Below are 17,393 nucleotides of genomic sequence, written 5' to 3'. Positions count from 1 at the left end.
ATTGTTGCATCGAATTATTGCAGTAGTTGTAGAAAAAAAAAACGATCACCACGCTAGATATTTTTCTACAAGTTACTGCCAATAAACATTATTTTCATATCGTTCCGTGTCTAGAACCACGTTGTTTTTTTTTTTTTTTTTTTTTTCTTCAACCCTGATACAAAAGATTGTGAAAACAGTTAAGAAGCATAAAAATATTCTCTTCTCTCCGTAACGCCATACGTTTTTACCACTCGTTGCATGCTTTGTTTTCGATGGTAAAAATTTTAAATTAAACGATATCGGCCGGCTGTACTAAAATTAATAAAAGACGAAATTTCTCCGGGAAATTAAATAGCAAACCATTTTTCCGCCGGTGAGCAAAAACATTTTTTTGCCCACGCAGGCAGCCAAATTCGCCTCTATATTTTGACGTTTGAGTTGTGAAAAAGCTTTTCTCGGCGAGGCAGACTTGTTCAGACGCGAGTCAATTCAGTCGGTTGGTTCCTTTCTCTCTCTCTCTCTCCCTCTCTCTCTCTCTCTCGCTCTCTCTCTCTCTCTCTCTCTCTCGCCATAATATACTCGAAACAGGGACTACGCCGTATAAAGGCGGCTAACGAGCCGTGAAAGAGCGCAAATTACCCCCGTACCGCCATCCATGACAAGGAGACGAAGTGCAGAGCCCCCATGAATGTCCGTCTACCTCGTATAAACCCCCGTATATTTTTTACCTGTGAAAAGCATCTCCATTTCGAATTCAAAGATATACATATACATATATATATACATATTTGAATATTTTTCTTTCTTACTTTTTTCTCTATTCAACGGTCACGTCGAACTGAATTTTCATCGTTCCAAATAAGTAGATGTAACGATAGTATGAACGAACAGAGTACGTCGTGTTGTAGATAAGTAAAAAAATTGCGATTCAGCGGCGAGATGTTAAAGAGTTGTGTGTATTAAGGTGGTTGATCAAAAAAGAAAAAAAGTTTTTTTTTCACTCCGACCCCCTGAAATGTCAGTGTTTTTACATGAGTAAAATCCTACCGAAATATGAGCAATTTAATTGAAATTCAAGAGGTGCGCTCTTTTAATTACGATTCCCCGTGCAAGGGAAATTTTAAATTTTCGTTAAAATTTGAAAAACACACGTAAACTGTATAAAATTTTTTTTGGAAAACTCATTCGCGCAGAAAGAAAAAACAAGTGGTAGGTACGCGCTTCCATACACATCGAACAGATATTTTGTTTGAAACTATTCATCGCGACGTCGTCGCTACGACGGCCTTAAAAGCATGTACGGGTAACTACATCCTCGGAACGTAATAACGGCGACAATATGGTAATTTTGAGAGAAGCAGCGGCGAAGAGGGTGCGAAGGTGTAGAATAGGAACGAACGTCGGGGGTATAAAGGTGAAAGAGAGAGGGGAAAATAAAACAGAGCGAGAAAGAGAGAGGGAGAGAGAGAGAGAGAAGTCTGATTGGGAGTTGAATCGAAGTCATTTTACCAAGGGTAGATAGGTGTACGTATAGGATGGGATGTATAAAATTTATTGCACCACCACCATCGAGTAACCAATTTCGATTCCCTTCTCCGTTTTCCCTTTCCTCGTCTCGGTCTCTCCTCGCTAATTACACACTTTCTCGTTTAATTTATATTCATTGAATTTATCCTGTGTATTAAATTACTTACTGTAAATTATTTGACAACATCAACTAACAACGGGAAAACTTAATATTTTGCCATAAATTGACAACGAGTATAATTAACGAAGCTGAAGAGATTGTATAAACGCACCGCATAATTTTCACCGGGATTATGTAGATGATTTAGAAAAAAACAAAAAAGGAACAAAAATGTGCGTCAGTAAAAATTCACCTCCTTGCGCAATTTTTTCTATTTTTTTTTTTTTTTTTTTAATTATACATGCAAAATCTCGTAAGGCGTACAAGTAATGATAAAAATAATTTCACCGTAACGTATCGGCGATCGTTGGTACACCGTTTTCATAGACAAAGTGCAACAAAAAACCGGTTTTATTTTCCGCACTTGTACGATTGTTTTCTGTGTAAAATGCAAAAAGTACCGTAAAATAAAATACATGGTATTAGACAGAAATTATGCAGCATGAAAAATGTGTGCGTTTTTTTTTTTTTTTCTTTTTTCGCGAAGGGAGAGGAGATGCTAATGCACCGCAATTGCGACCCTGAGAGGTATTCGTATCTCATTCTCTGCAGAAGACAAGTTAATTCTCGAACATCGTGCAACTGCATTATAAACCGACCTAATCCTCTTCTCGACTCAAAGTTCGTAATAATATCAGAATTACTCTACACGGCACATTCGCTTTTATTACATACAAGCTCGTGCATACACAAAGCGTAGAGCATTGTTAAAGCGGATATCTAATTCCCTGAGAACATCTATGCGGAACTAGGTTACTGGTTATATTCAGTGACGCTTGAATTATACTCTACAACTACGCAATTATTAAATTCATACCACGCGACAGATTGACCTCGAGTCAATTCTAGAATAATATTGTTAAACTGTGTTAATCCGTGGAAATTATTGACGGTAATTGTATACATATATGTATGTATACATTACCTATCGGATAAAACTTGAAGAAAATCAATTTTCCTTCGAAAATTATATCGAACTGCGTTGTAATTCGATCTGTTTTATCAATTATCGTAGTATACATGTACGTAGTTCTCAAAGGTACGTTATACATTTTCGTACTTGAAACACTTTCCGTGATTCGATGCTTAAAAATATCAACCGAATTGACTGAACAGCTGGTACAGAACTAATAATAAAGAGAATAGCAATTGAAATTGGGATTGTAACTTTGGTGCGCGACATCTGATGGGAAGAAATCAAACTAACGCAACTAGACCGACAGCTATTGACCGTGTTTTTTCGCGTGTTAATAGCAAAACAGGTATATTATTGATCACGTTTCATTAATATATATTACAAAATGAATAATTTAAAACATCAAGAATTACAATTTTCCTCCATTGAAATTAAAAACTTAGGTTATGTGGTGATGAAATGGCGCCGATAGCCAGGCTCTGACGTCACGAATACTACGAGCAGCGCCACGAGTGGCCAACTTCGTCCCTATCGACGGGACTTGATCTAACCTTGACGAGTGAGTGAAAGAATGCCTCGTCTCGGTGTAACAAGAGTAAAGGTTAATTGTCGCGATATCAGTTGTTATGTAAAAGTCGCTGAAATACCGAGTAAATCATTGATCTCTGGACTAATCGAATGACTGATCAGCGTCCTCGGCCCGAGATGATTAAAAGCAGACGAAATCGACGCCAGCGCTTCAGTGGCTTCAATGAAACTAACGAGTCACGTGGTTCACTGTGTACGTATTGGTTAAAGCGACAGAACCATGTGACTAAATATGTTTCTAATAGACTATCACCCACGTGACCCGTTAGTTTAACTTCGGGTGTCGCAGCGCCGGTGTCGGTTTTTTTTTTTTTTTTTTTTGGGGCTTCTAATCGGCACAAACTGCCGTGTGCTGGAAGCATAGGAGACAGCAATCCAGATAGTACAAAGATCAGTGGAGTAAATCGTTATTTACCGTCCCTGTGTACGACAGAGCGATTCAAAACGATCGGTTAATTTCGTGCGACGGCGCAGCCGCGGAAGTTTACGATTGGCTGAGTCATTGGCGTAGGCAGGGGAAAGTGCCTGGCGTATATTGGGACAAATACGATCGATTTGGCGCTGTCGTCAATTTCACACACGGTCTCTGTAATTGCCTATGGTGAAAAAATATCGTCAAATTTGGAGTGTACGAACCTCGGTTATCCGAATTAATTGGTAACCCAGCCTAGTTCGAATAACCGAAAATCAATTTTTATTTCAAGGTATAAACATACAACAGAAATTTAAATCGACAAGTATTAAACCATTTTTCAAACACCAAACGTTTTTTTTATTACTTTCGTTTTATATCAGTCGTCCGCTGTCGATCGGCGAAAGGCTGTTGCACAGTTTTTACCGAACAACAATATATACATATATATATATATTTATATTTCACGTGAAAAATACATTTTTTCCGATAATCGAGGATTCGTATAATCGAGGTCTCACTGACACATAAGATAAATATTAACGATGAATATTAGAACGAAAATATTGCTACGCAACGAGGTTAACGGCATTCCCGTTACAGGCAAAAAAAGCCTCCCGTCATCACGATTGCAATTCCGCGCTCCTCTGACGTTCGAGAGATGATCTCTGGTTGATTTATTTCGACGTTGATCCGGGGGTCCGGTCCGGTAGCAGAGAGCTATTCAGTCCAACGAGCGACGCGGCGTCTCTCCTCTCTCTTTCTCTCTCTCTCTCTCCGCTTGGCTCTCCAGAAGTAGGAAGAGAAAGAAAGAGAGGGCGATAGGAAGAGAGGAAGAGGATGAAAGCCGTTGAGTCAACCGTCTGCAGGGGCGAGAGCGTCGCGCGTCGAGGCGCCGGGTGAAGCGTCGCGACGCTTGTGTGTGCGTGCGTGTATTTTACATGGTACACTACACGGCCGCGAAACCCTCGTGTAAAAGAACCCCGTAAAACGCCCACGCGTGAGAAGAGGGAACGGTACGAAGGGCTTTTAGTTCACCGTTTAATCACCGGCCTCGTGGTGCATGCAGACATTCGTGCATCGTAGGGAGAACGGACGGTCATTCCCCCGATTCGACGGAACCTTCGCCCTTCTCTCGTTGGTTTTGGAAGCGGTTTACGTAACAACCACAACCGCGAAACCTGACGTCCGTGTTCTCTCCGAGAATGATTACTATGATTAGCCAAATATTGGGTAGTCACAGATGGTTCGATGTCGAACAAGTTGGACGGATACAGGCGGAAGTAACTCGACCGATTCTTCTCCGTGGATGAGAATTACTCGGACGTGTTTAAAGTTTGTAATAAAGCTAAAGCTGACAGCCAGAGTCAGCGGAAAAACTTGTTAAACTTTTTTGGAAATCGAATAACGCAGTTTAGTTTTATCCTCGTAACTCTGTTGTCTTTCTCTGCTTCTTCCTTTTCCTTTTCTGAGTGAAATAACTGACGCGAAGAAACCACAGACGTGGAGCAGTTGTTCGATCAGTTTTCCGATTCTGAGTCAGACTTTGGCATTGCGGTTTATGTTTGATAACGTGTCTGGGTCACGCAATAACCGGTGGTTTTCCTGGATTTTCGAAAATCCCGGGGAGCCTCGAGATAAGGAAAAACAAACGATATTTTGCAAAAACGAGAATTTTCGACGAAACATGTACTTCAGTTAAACTGAGAGAAATTTTTAGTTCCAGTTACCGCTCAGTCTTTAACTATTTTCATTTTTTAACCATAATCGAAAAATATAGTTCTAGGTAGATAACGAAAATTAGTTTTCTAGCCGTTACAGGAAAGTCTAGTATCCGTTGCTATTCTTTCTCATCACGATCACTCTCACTATATTTTCTTGTAACTATTAAAGTCTTGTTTAACTAAAAATGTAGAGTAGACCTCACAAATTGATTTTGCGTTGCAATTACCAAAATGTTTAGGCGTAACTCGTTTTTCCTAATTCCAACAATATTGAAACAGTTTTTTTTAACGATACTTGTTTTACTGAATTTTTCTCAGAATCAGCGTACGCTGTCAATAAATCGGGTATGATTTTGTCGAAATCACGAATTAGTTGTAAACGTCGAATAATGGCGAATTGACGAAACAAACTTCATCGACTTATTGCACAGGGAAAAAAAAATTTACAAAGTCAAATTTATTTGTGATATTGACGTAAACCGATGAATATATCTTTTTTTGTAAAAAATCGTTGCAATTAAAAAATTTTCAAAATACTGTTTCTCGAAACTCGATAAACCGCGTGTTTGTTAAACAAGAGCTTACAAATTCGTTTCTCCTTTAGTTTTTCTGAAATTATAAAATGCGGTGAGGTTTTTTTCCTCGATACGAGGAATAAAAACCGCATCCGTACAAGATGCAGCAGAAAATTTCCACACTTATAACTCATACGTTGTAACGTGTAAGCCAGCTTTTTTCCGTGATCCGTATTTCGAGAATGACGATAAAGAAACTTGGACATTTTCCAACTCTGGCAAAATTTCACTTCAAGCAACGATTCAATTTTTCTCCCCTTTCGTAATGAGAAAATTAAATCGCTAGGTTTGTAATAACATATAAATTTGCAAACAGTTTAAACAAGTATTGACGATATTTTTTTTGCTAGGTTTGAAAAAATCGGTTTAGATATTTCTTCTTTCTTTTCTATTATCACATATATATTCAGCCATTATACATATGTATTATTTTTTACATTGCTCAAAGATTTGTAAAAAACTAAACAAAAAAAAAAAAAAACTCGATACTTCTGAGACAAAAAATTTACGTACGAAATGTTAAACGCCACATTTTTTACCCATAATCCTTGTGCATTTTACCGTAAAAATTCCCCAAGCATTTTCCACCGTGAACAATTCTCTGACATTTCCAGGTTTTCCAGAATTCCTGCAACATTTACGATCCCCCCCCCCCCCCCCCCCCCCTCCCTCCATATGCATTAATTTTATCTCACGAATTAGACTTTGCCACACATACGACGATTAAACAAGTCGTGTGGGAATTTCGGCATAAACGTGCGTTGCGCTTAAAAAAAAAAAAAAATAAATAAATAAAAAAAAGAACGAGGTTTCAACAATATTTTCACCACCTAACTAAATGATGAAAATCGTACCGCAGTTTTTTCATCTAGCCAGTCTGAAAAACATTGTTCCCCACCCGATTCCACCGCGTCACAATGGAAGTGAAACGAACCCTCTCTTATCCGGTATGTAAATAAATTCTCACTACCCTTACGGCATACCCTATATATTGTATATGTACATATATATATATGTATACATACAGGGTAAATATAACGAAAAGATTCGTCCAATTTTATACTCTACTCCGGAATCAAACTAGATCGAAACTGGCGTCGTATAAACTTTTACGTTGCCCGTCAACCTTTTAATACTAATATATACGTACGCCTGTCAGCAATCCAATTCTGCTGCCTTGCCATTTCCGTTTTTTACGCGCATGAAAATCGTCAAGTAAAATCCACCGACCCGAATAATCGCGTACTTATACAGTCGTACATATACAATAAAATCCTATACGTAGGGATGGATCCCCGATCTATCACTCAAAACGTGACATTCGATTCCAACATATGATATAATCAATGTTATAATGTTGTTATAATGTTTTAAAATATATAAGATTTTATTACGATAATGCAGCTCGGTCAGTTCGTTGCGATTACTGTGATTCTTTGTTTCTGCGAAATGATTCGTTGACATTTCGGTTGGAAAAAAGTTTGTCAGCGTCAAAGAATCGCTAATTAATTCGACGAATACGGCATCACAGATAATTTCATCAAGTTAAAGAGAGTTTTTACCAATCCTATGAAATTATCTATACACAATATCGTATCTCTGGCGCCACTGTATCAAATAATTCCACGAACGGTTTGTTTTTTTTTTTTTTGTTTTTCATACAAACAATACAAGTTATTATTATACTACATCTAAAAATCATCGAATCGAATTTATGCAACGAGGAATTCGTGAAACACTTTAGTATTTAAAATCCCTTATCTAATAAATATTAATTACACACCGATGGGAATTTTGTAAATCTGTCAAAAGAAAACAAAAAGTGTCCTGTCGAAGTTTCGATACCCAGAATGCACCGCGGTTGCATCGGCTCTCCGTCTTATAATCGGAAGAAAGTTTCGCGTCAACGGAAGAAAAACAATTTCCCGATTATCAGGGTATGTATAAACTTTCAGCAGCCGCAGCTCTGGCAAGGTAGATTGAAAAGAGAAATTGTACAATCCCCCAAACTCTGCCCGGAGGGGGCAGAGGAAAAATAAAAAAAGAAAAGGAAAAGAGATGAAAAAGAAGTTCTCGGCAAGAGCAATCCGTATCCCTTATCTGAGAGACGGTCGGGATAAACGGGAATGTCTGAGCGACGCCAGAGTACTAATTACCGAATTTAACCTTCCGCGAATTATCCGGCTGCAGCTGGGGGTCAGCGTCGATGGGAAAAAGGGGAAAACGAGGATGGAACGGGAACAGGGATGAGGGACGTGCCGGCTTCGGGAGCCTGGAAACCTAATTCGACTCCAGGGTTATTAATCAAGATTAATTAATTGCGTGGCTGGTTACGATCCGCGGTTAGGTTAGGTCAACGATGTCGGTTGTAAGAAAACCTCGCGGATTTTGAAATTTTTACAGCGATTTTGTTGCGGTAATGTTTTCAAAATATTAAGAAATTTTCCGTTACTATGATTGACTGTATTGCAAAGATTCCTACAACGATTTCTCCGATACGTCAATCATTGGAATAACGTTACTAACTTTGGTCGGATTATTCTTTACATTGAGAAAAATTTTATCTCTTGTAGTAACCAGAAAAATTCAGTAAAACAGGTATCGTTGAAAAAACTGTTTGAATATCGTTGGAATTACGAAAAACGAGGTAGGCCTAACCATTTTGGCAATTGTAACGCCAAATCTAATTTTTTACGAGCGTTAAATTTTCCCAACAGTTGCAAGAAAATCTAGCAACAGTGATCGTGATGAGAAAGAATAGCAACGGATACCAGACTTTCCGGTAACGGCTAGAAAACTAATTTTCGTTTCGTATCTGGAACTGTATTTTTCGATTGTGGTAAAAAATGAAAATAGTTGAGGACCGAGCGGTAACCGGAACCAAAAATTTCTCTCAGTGTAAGGGTTGCCTTATGTGATACTACGATACCGATTCAACGCAACGATATTTTTTTAACACATTTTTTTCTTTCACGCAGGTCAAATAAACGTCGAATTTCGTCACGGTTTCAATTTTTTTCATCAACATATCGCGATACTTTCCAAATTTTTGAAATATTGTATATTATATGCATAATTACGTGAGGTTCGAGTCAGTAGTTAATCATCTGCATGCTTAGAGGGAAAAAATAGTCATTTTGTAAATTTAGTATTCGGTATATCGAATTTAATGATGCAAAACATATACACGCGAAATTTCGTGCAAACCCTATCAACGTCTAAACCGCACCATTCTCGATGTTGTTTCAAAATTTTTTTCTACAGTTGTCTCAACTTTGAAACATTACCCTGAACTTTATCAGATTTTTTATTCATTTGCTCAATTACTTACGAATATTGAGAGTTTTTTCAAATTCCCAAAAAATTCCAAACCTTTTACTTTTCGCTTAGAATTTTCACTTACATTTCTAGACCGGTTTCATTACGAAATGTATAAAAAAAAGTTGAACGTGTCAAAAATATAAACCAAAATCCCAGCATAACGGAACCAGTCTAAAAATGTTCCAAGTCAAAACCTATTCGTAATTTTGATTTTTTACAACAATTTCGTCCAATAATTTCTGAATCATTACTATCTAAATAATGTAAGGAAATATCGATCTCTTTCACTCCATCATATTGAAACGTTGAGCAAATTTCGTTCAACATATTAATTATTATTTTCACCTTCATCCCCAAATATTCCCAATAAACAAAAATCCTAATAGTCACGCATATCAATCGTTAATCATTCCAAGCGTATAATATTTCTACGTAAACCTTGAAAACGAACAAATTCCCGTATTTCACCTGCATTTGTATAACAATGGAACCACAAATTTAACAAATCGAAACGTGTCCACAATAATAACAAAAACACTGTGCAACGAATTTTCATCAAAAATTAATCGCGTTTATAGCTTTTGTTTTAGTATAGAAAACAAAATTGATACGAAAAAATGTTGTAAAAAAAAAATAAAAAAAAAAACCAAACAGTCGACTACAAATTGAAATGAAATCGAGTAAAACTCACCACATTCCCATCGGCGTAAAGCGTTTGATGAGGAGCTCCAGCGGCCTGCAGGATAACGTAGAACAAGGCGATCACAAGTTTAACGTAAAGAGACATTTTCACTTTATTTCACGTATCTCTCCGTGACGAGGAAACGACGATCAACGCTTTCGAATACCAAAAGGAGATAACAAACGTCGATGAGCCGCGAATCGTAAGACGAAGTAAGAATTCAAGTTTCGAAACAGTAATAATAATAGTAATAATAATAATAATAACAATTACTATTACAATCGAAAAGGAACGACGCGAACTTTGCAATCACTTTCGATCGGCACACTGAACACGAATAAACTGTATTTTATCACTAATATCGAGGATTCGTTTATCACGTGAAAACTGTCGCATAATTTTCAGCCCTCTGAGCAAAGTGCACGATATCGCGTATACAATGATAACAACGATAATAATTATAACGATAATTCGTGAATAAAGTAAAGAAACACGACACGTAAACTGTGGGAAAGATTTAAAAAAAAAAAAAAAAAAAATAAGAAAAGAAAGTAATAAAAACAAAAACTTGAATTGAATTATCGCGTTATCCGGATTACAGATTTTTAATTACACTCTTAGGTTGATAAATTTATTTTACAAGAAATCCGGAACCACCACACCCACGGGTTGTCGTCACCTCGTCGACGACACAGTTCCAACTGACCGACGTTCACGGTTCTCGATGCGGTCTCGGCGTGAGATGTCCCGCTGTAAAGTAAGGAGAAAAAAAAGTGGTAAGAGATAAAAAAAAAAAAAAAAAGGAGAGAGATTCGTAAGAAAATTACGATGTAAAAGATACCGGGGACAAGATAAGACGGGATGGAAGAATTCGCTGCGCGCAAATCTGCTTGTGAAAAAAAATATCTCACGTATTATTGCAATTATAATTTTCAATTCACTCGCTTCTTGGGCTTCTCCCTCTCTCTCTCTCTCTCTTCCTCTCTCTCTCTCTCTCTCTCATCGTCAACGAAGATTGTCTTTGGATAATAACAGTGAAGTGTAAAGGACTTTCCACGTTGTATTCTGAACAAGTATACCTCTTGCGTACCGTGACGATTAGTCATTTTTATTTACCGTATTAGGAATAAACGCTGCGGAATTATTTTCTAACGCGGATTGAGTGAGTAGATTGAGACGTGGCGGTTACGAATGTCGATCATTATTTGATGGCCGCGTTCGCCGAGAAAAAATTATATTTACCGTTAACAAACTTATGTTCGTAGCAAATATTATTCGCGACAAATTATGAACGATAAAAATTTGTTAATAGTTGACAAGTCACATTTGACTCGACTAAAATTTGATTGCAATAACAAAACATTTATTTCACCGTGTACAAACATAATAGGATTGTTAATGGTAAATAAATATTTTTTTTCAGCGATAAACGCACCGAGTTCAGTTCCCACGTATAATAAATAACAATCGGTTATTTTACGAACATTTTCTACCGAAACCTCCTGCATTTGCTCCTAAAAAAAATTTGAAACCGTCTTTCTGCCGTTACGCATAGAAAAAAAATGTTGAAAACTGTGATTTTCGATGAATTGAAAAAAAGGTATAAAATAATCTCGACGATTGTTCAAAAATTTGTACATATCGGGGAGATATAAAATTAATCGAATAGCATAGCTTGCGCATTTTGTGTTTTCGATTAGGTACGAATAAAAATGCTCTACTGATCACCTGAGAAAAAAAAAAAATACGATAATAAAAACGGTATAAAATAAAATAATTTCTCGAACGATTCGATATCTCAATCAATCACGTAGGTATAAAATAACGTTAATAAAATTAATTTCGTTAGTTTTGAAATTCGTGAACTCGTCAATTTTTCCCCGTATACCCGTATATTCTATATATTGTAACACGAGTCAAGGGGTGTCGAGGGTGTTTTAATTGAATTCAACCCAATCGCGTCATCATCGAAACTTTCCGAAGCTTTGTTCCCAACGTTTTTGTTCCCAACACTTTGTTTCGCGAAACTGGAAGCCGGATTCAGAAAGGAGAGATTGATTTTCACGTTGGTCCGCCGTTTTTCCTTGGCGATGTAATAACCGTGGAAAATTAAAAAAAATAAATAAAATACTGGCATGGCGGTGTGAGCAGGTTAAAAAAAAAAAAAAAAAAACACGGAAAACGAGAAAGAGTGAATAAAAACCAAGAGAGAGAGAGAGAGAGAGAGAGAGAGAGAGAGAGAGAGAGAGAGAGAGAGAGAGAGAGAGAGAGAGAGAGAGAGGGATAAAGGAGATAAACAAACAGACGAATGCACGGAGAAAAAAAACGAAGAAAAAACAGAGATAGAAGAGAAAAAAAAAAAGGGCAGATTAGTCAAACCCGAGAGCCTCGAGATTAGGGAAGTTTCAACTATACTTCAGAACGGTCGTTAAAGAAACACGCCGCCCGTTTATCTCTCGGCTAGCTTTTCTCCTCTGCACGATTCTGCTTCTGCTTCTGCCGGGGTGTAACCACGTTACTGCAGAAATTAAGAGCCGAACTCTTGTTACTTGGACAAATTGATTCCTGACGCATAAAAACCGAGTGTCAAGCCGTCCCCCCCCCCCCCCCCCTCCCTCCTTGAAACATTCCCGAGTCAGATTTCTCTGCTAGTTTACAATTTTTGTCGGGATTTCGTCTCTTTTTTTCAAGCTACGACCATGGCGCGAAAAATTGCCGGATTCTTATTGACCGGTGTTTGAATATAAATGATGCACGAAATATCCGTGTGCACTGAAAATTAATTCAATACCTAGTAGAAATAAATAAGGTGCTTTTAAAGTGGAATTACACATGTTGCATATATCATTACTTGTAATAATTACCAAATGAATTTGCTCAGGTTGAGAATTAATCGAATGACATGATTTTATAGCGATTGAAACGGTGTACGAGAGAAACCCACAATATTTAGTAACAAGTCTGGTATTTTCGCTATTGATCTCGGAAAAAAGTCAATTTTTACATGTTTTCAAATTCAAAATTTTTGATATTTTCAAATTCAGCATGGAAAACTTGACGTGAATTTTTTAGAGCGTGACCCGTATTCTAGATACGATCTAGATTTTGCGTTCGGCACGCGCAGGTTTGAAAAATTCAAATTTCCGATGGAGAATATCGTTACGTATTTTTTTTTCGACAGGAAAAAATTGAAGAATCTAATATTCTTCCGACGTCGAAATTTTCGCGTTGCTTTGACAATTAATCGATTGAAAACGCTTCGCTGAAATACTGTTCGAAAAATTAGGACCACTCTTTTCATCTGGAAGGACACGCATGAAAAAATGTCCGATTCAATCAGGAACTATATCGAATGAAAGCCATTTATATTGTACTTATATCTATACGTGTACGGTAACAGAGCCGATTAAGGATGAATGGGTCGTACAGTCCGATTCAGAAATTACAAACGGAGGAAACTCCGTTCAAAAAATATCCAACAATGTTAATATTCGAAGCAACAACGAAGACCCCGAATGTATTGAAATGAATTCGAGCGAATTCAAATAACGCAAAAATTAACGTGTAAACAATTTGAGAAAAGAGTATTCGGCATTAGAAAGTTGGAAATAATTAAGCTTTGGCGTTGCTAATCCGTGTCTCGTGTCTTTTTGGTTTATGTTATTTGCAGCGTAGAGAGGTTCGAAAATTGACTTGAAAGAATTTCACAGGAATTTATCTCCAGAGTGGATAAAGATAGATGTTAATAAGTGATATTGTTCTAACGGTTTTTTACAGTTGTCCCAAATTTTGATCTATACTGTTAGATTTTTCTTTTTTGGCATCGTAACGCAAGGAGAAGAAAAACTTGACCCTTCGATCACACACTTATCGATACGTATTGTTGATCTATTATTCATCAGATTTGCACACTAGTGCGAAATTTTGCATGTCCGGTAAAAATTGGCACTAATTTAAATTTTTTATTAAAATAGATCGTGTTTTTCACAGTGACGGGTAATAATTTGATGTCAGGAATGAGATTTAGGACAATCGAAACGAAAAATCAAAAATTAAAAACCGAATCATAACAACGACAGTTATGTCAAATCTTTTTCAAAGACAGAATATTCCGAATCGAATAGCGGGAACGAAATTTAAAACGTGCGAACAAAACGTGAAAATTGAAAAACCCAAATTGCAACAACGACAGCCGTGTCAAGTGTTTTTCAAAGTTGTTACGAACGACATTGAAAAGCAGAAGAAACGAAAAACGAACAAAACCCGAGTACACGATCGATTGCTTCGAAGTTGATTTGAGCGTATCGAGAAGAGGCGCAGTCAAAATAGCGTTCGCCGGATGCGGGAGGGTCGAAGGGTCGAAGGGTCGAAGGGTCGAAGGTTCGGCGTCGAGTCGGCCGAAAGGCAACGTCGTCACGAGTACCTGCATGCCGTTGTTCTTCTCTCTCGGAATAGATCGCGATCCCCGCGGAGGATGGCTCGTCGGTGGGCGTGCGTAGCATCTGGTTCTCGCGACAACTGCAGCAGCAAGACCAACGCCACAAACAGGAGCAACAACAGTGGCTCTCGAATCGTCCGTCGACGAAGCGACGAGTGTTTACGGAGTCGCGGCGCGTCGAACAAAGCCTCGGAGTTTCCGGCGGCGTTTCCTCCTCGCTGGTCTCCTCTTCTCTTTCTTCTTCTTCTTCTACTTCCACGTCTTTATCTCCTCTCCCTTCGATCACTCGGACCGATGCTCGGATTTCTCTCGCGGTCGTTTTCGAATCCCCGTCATAATTCCTCAGCCGCATTCCCGCCGTTCGTTAATCCGCCCTCCAACATCGGTTGTGTTTCTGTAAACCCATCCGTCCTTTCGCGTCCAGTTACGCAACTCGCGTACCGTGTATCAGTTTGGCGAAAATCGACGGTCACGTGCCGATCCTCCGCTGTTTTTAGCCTGTGATATTAAAGCGCGCGAAATTCAAATTCAAATATCGAACGCTAGTCCCGCCTAATAGCGATTCCTCGCGCACGCGCTCACGCTCGGCTTTTATTTTCGCTCGGTTGTTTCGCAAAGCGGCGGCAACCGCGACGACTCGGCCGTTGGATCCGACGATATTCACCCGGCTTTATTACGTCGAGCACGGCGTCGAAAGCTACGTGCGTTCGGAACGCCGCGTGCCGAGCGACTGCCGTTCGGCGTCTTCCCTTTCCTTTCTCTCCGGCGGAATATCTCCTCGCACTCTCCCTCGCACTTTAGACCCCCTGGCCTATCCTAGGACGATGAATCAAGCGGCGACCCGCCCGGACCGGGACGCGCTTTTTGGGATCACGGACGGGAGGGTGGGAGGATTGCGAATATAGAATGATCAAAAAATAGAAGAGCCGCGATGTCGAATTTTCAACGAAGCGAGAGCTTGATTTATGGAATTTGAAAATGCGGAGGTCAAGGTACGGAAAGGCTGGAATGTAGAATAGTCGGAAATCGCATCGACAATGTGGAATCTATTCGTTTATTTATTTATCAAACGAAAACGATTTACATAACATTTACAGAATCATCAAGTAAACCCTACAGAGGTAATCGATGTTCCCTGTTCGTGGCTTGGTGCGGAAACTTGACAACAAACTAGCGATACAAAACTCTGGAATTGGGATTAAATAAAATATTACATACTTTGCGATAAGTTAACATCGAAAACTATTTTTCTATCTCTTTAATGCCAACTGTTGGTGTGTTAAAATTGCCGAATATAAACGTACAAGTTTTCTCAATTTTCATAAACCGCAAGCTGATTTCATTCGCGGACGAATTTCCTACAAACAGAGTCTGACAACGATTTCTTTCGCTGTTTGCAGTTGACGAAAAAACAAAGAATCAAATCAACGTTAAGTGCGTATCGGAATGTCACAGGTTACGAACGATAAACTTATAACGCTTTGTTGGGAAAGTCACACCATGTACAATGTTATCGAAAATCCATTTCGAATGATTTATGTTTACATTATACGAAGAAACTTACAATTAGTCGAGTAGTGAGAAAAGCAGAGCGCTATTTATTCATCCGTCAGCTAATTTCGATCGCCTATTTAACCGAATTCAAAATAATCTTGTGATTCTTCAAACGCTTTGGATAATCGTTACGCAGAGAACGTTGCATGACTCAAAAAATTTAGCTAAACCTTTGCTCGATAATTCATTAAACTTCTGTAATTCTCAAACGAAAACTGGACAATTTTCGATGACAATGGAATACAAGTCCGTGAAATAATATTCAGCCTCGAGAGTTCGTCATTTTCCAATTTCTCACACCTCGCCAAGTTTCGCTTTACACTCCTCAGAGCCTTTCCATCAGACTTTGCGATCAAAGCTTGATCGATAGTAATTTCACGTACGTCAAACAGGGAGAATTCATCCCTGAAAATTTCCTTGTGCAACCTCGTTGCTCTCGATCCGATCAGACAATCTGCCTGCAGCGAGTGCGGACCTAATCATGGAAGATCGGATTCAATCGACTTCGCCGTACCAGCGACGATGAATCAAAGACCTCACGACTCTGCTGCAACGGCTCTCTAAATAAACGGGCCGATATCTTTTCTAGAGCTACAGTCGAGCCGGAGGCCCGGGTTTTTACGAGGATTTTTTCCCCCCTTGTTTTTCGGAGAGTCCACGAGCCGCGTCGAGACGTAAATTTTTCACTTCCCAGATTATACTTTGATCCCGTTGGTGCTTTCGGATCATATAACGCTCCGCGTATGAGCGTCAATGTATCGCGCAGCTCGACAGATTTAATGCACTCTGAGATCATCGATGAGTCAACGTCGACGATAAGGAAGAGAGGGGAAAAAACATAGTATATTGTGTAAGGAGAATGGAAACTCGGTCTTTTCGGGCCGGGCGTAAGTTTGTGATTTGAGTCGCAGGTGAAGTCGAAGAACGAATATTGCAAATACGCGAGGCGAAAAGAACGTCGCCACCTTATTGTTGCGCATGATTCTTTATACAACAAGAGCATGTCGCGCGATTTTTCACCAAGAACGAAACTGAGGTTAGGATTGCGTAATGTCATTTTTTACGCGACAGCGCATGCGCGCAGTGCGGAAAGGACCACTTTCAACTCTTCGCGGCACAGTGTCTCACAAATATGAGACACCTTTTTTTTAATCGGTTATTCGAAACTTACATTCAATTTTTTAGACATCGCTGTCATTTCTTTTTTGTTGCATGATTAAAGTTCTAAAATGTCATTGTTGATGTTTTAAGATGTATTACGATGGTTCCGCGAATATAGTCGGCGCTTTAAATAAACAAAGTGTTGAGAATGTCTATTTTTACAGAACAAATATCATTGAGGGAAGGTTATGGGGACTAGAAAAGTGGAACTCGGTAATGTTGGGTTTTTGGGATTGCTAAAAACAGATCTAACCTCAAAAATATCAAAATTCGAGATGGCAGATCCAATATGGCGGGCTAAAAATGAAGAAATTGATCCGATTCGCTTGAAATTTTTCACACGGGGATTTTCG

The 17,393-nt window shown here is 38.7% G+C and overlaps 1 protein-coding gene across 1 annotated transcript in view; it reads right to left on the bottom strand.

Annotated features, from left to right (window-relative positions):
* Positions 1 to 15,032, bottom strand: part of LOC107227320 (matrix metalloproteinase-2) — a 161,183-nt gene extending 146,151 nt beyond the window's left edge. The window contains exons 1-3 of the mRNA XM_015668429.2: positions 14,311 to 15,032; positions 10,528 to 10,637; positions 9,897 to 10,391 (exon numbers count right to left, since the gene is read on the bottom strand). Coding sequence (XP_015523915.2) covers positions 9,897 to 9,992 — 96 coding nt within the window. The 5' untranslated portion in view covers positions 9,993 to 10,391; positions 10,528 to 10,637; positions 14,311 to 15,032. The remainder of the gene's footprint in view (positions 1 to 9,896; positions 10,392 to 10,527; positions 10,638 to 14,310) is intronic.
* Positions 15,033 to 17,393: the final 2,361 nt, after the last annotated feature.

The sequence above is a fragment of the Neodiprion lecontei genome, chromosome 5, assembly GCF_021901455.1.
Source record: "Neodiprion lecontei isolate iyNeoLeco1 chromosome 5, iyNeoLeco1.1, whole genome shotgun sequence".
Taxonomy (NCBI): Eukaryota; Metazoa; Arthropoda; class Insecta; order Hymenoptera; family Diprionidae; genus Neodiprion; species Neodiprion lecontei.
The sequence above is the reverse complement of the archived record's forward strand: the minus strand, read 5'-3'. Positions and strand labels throughout refer to the sequence as shown.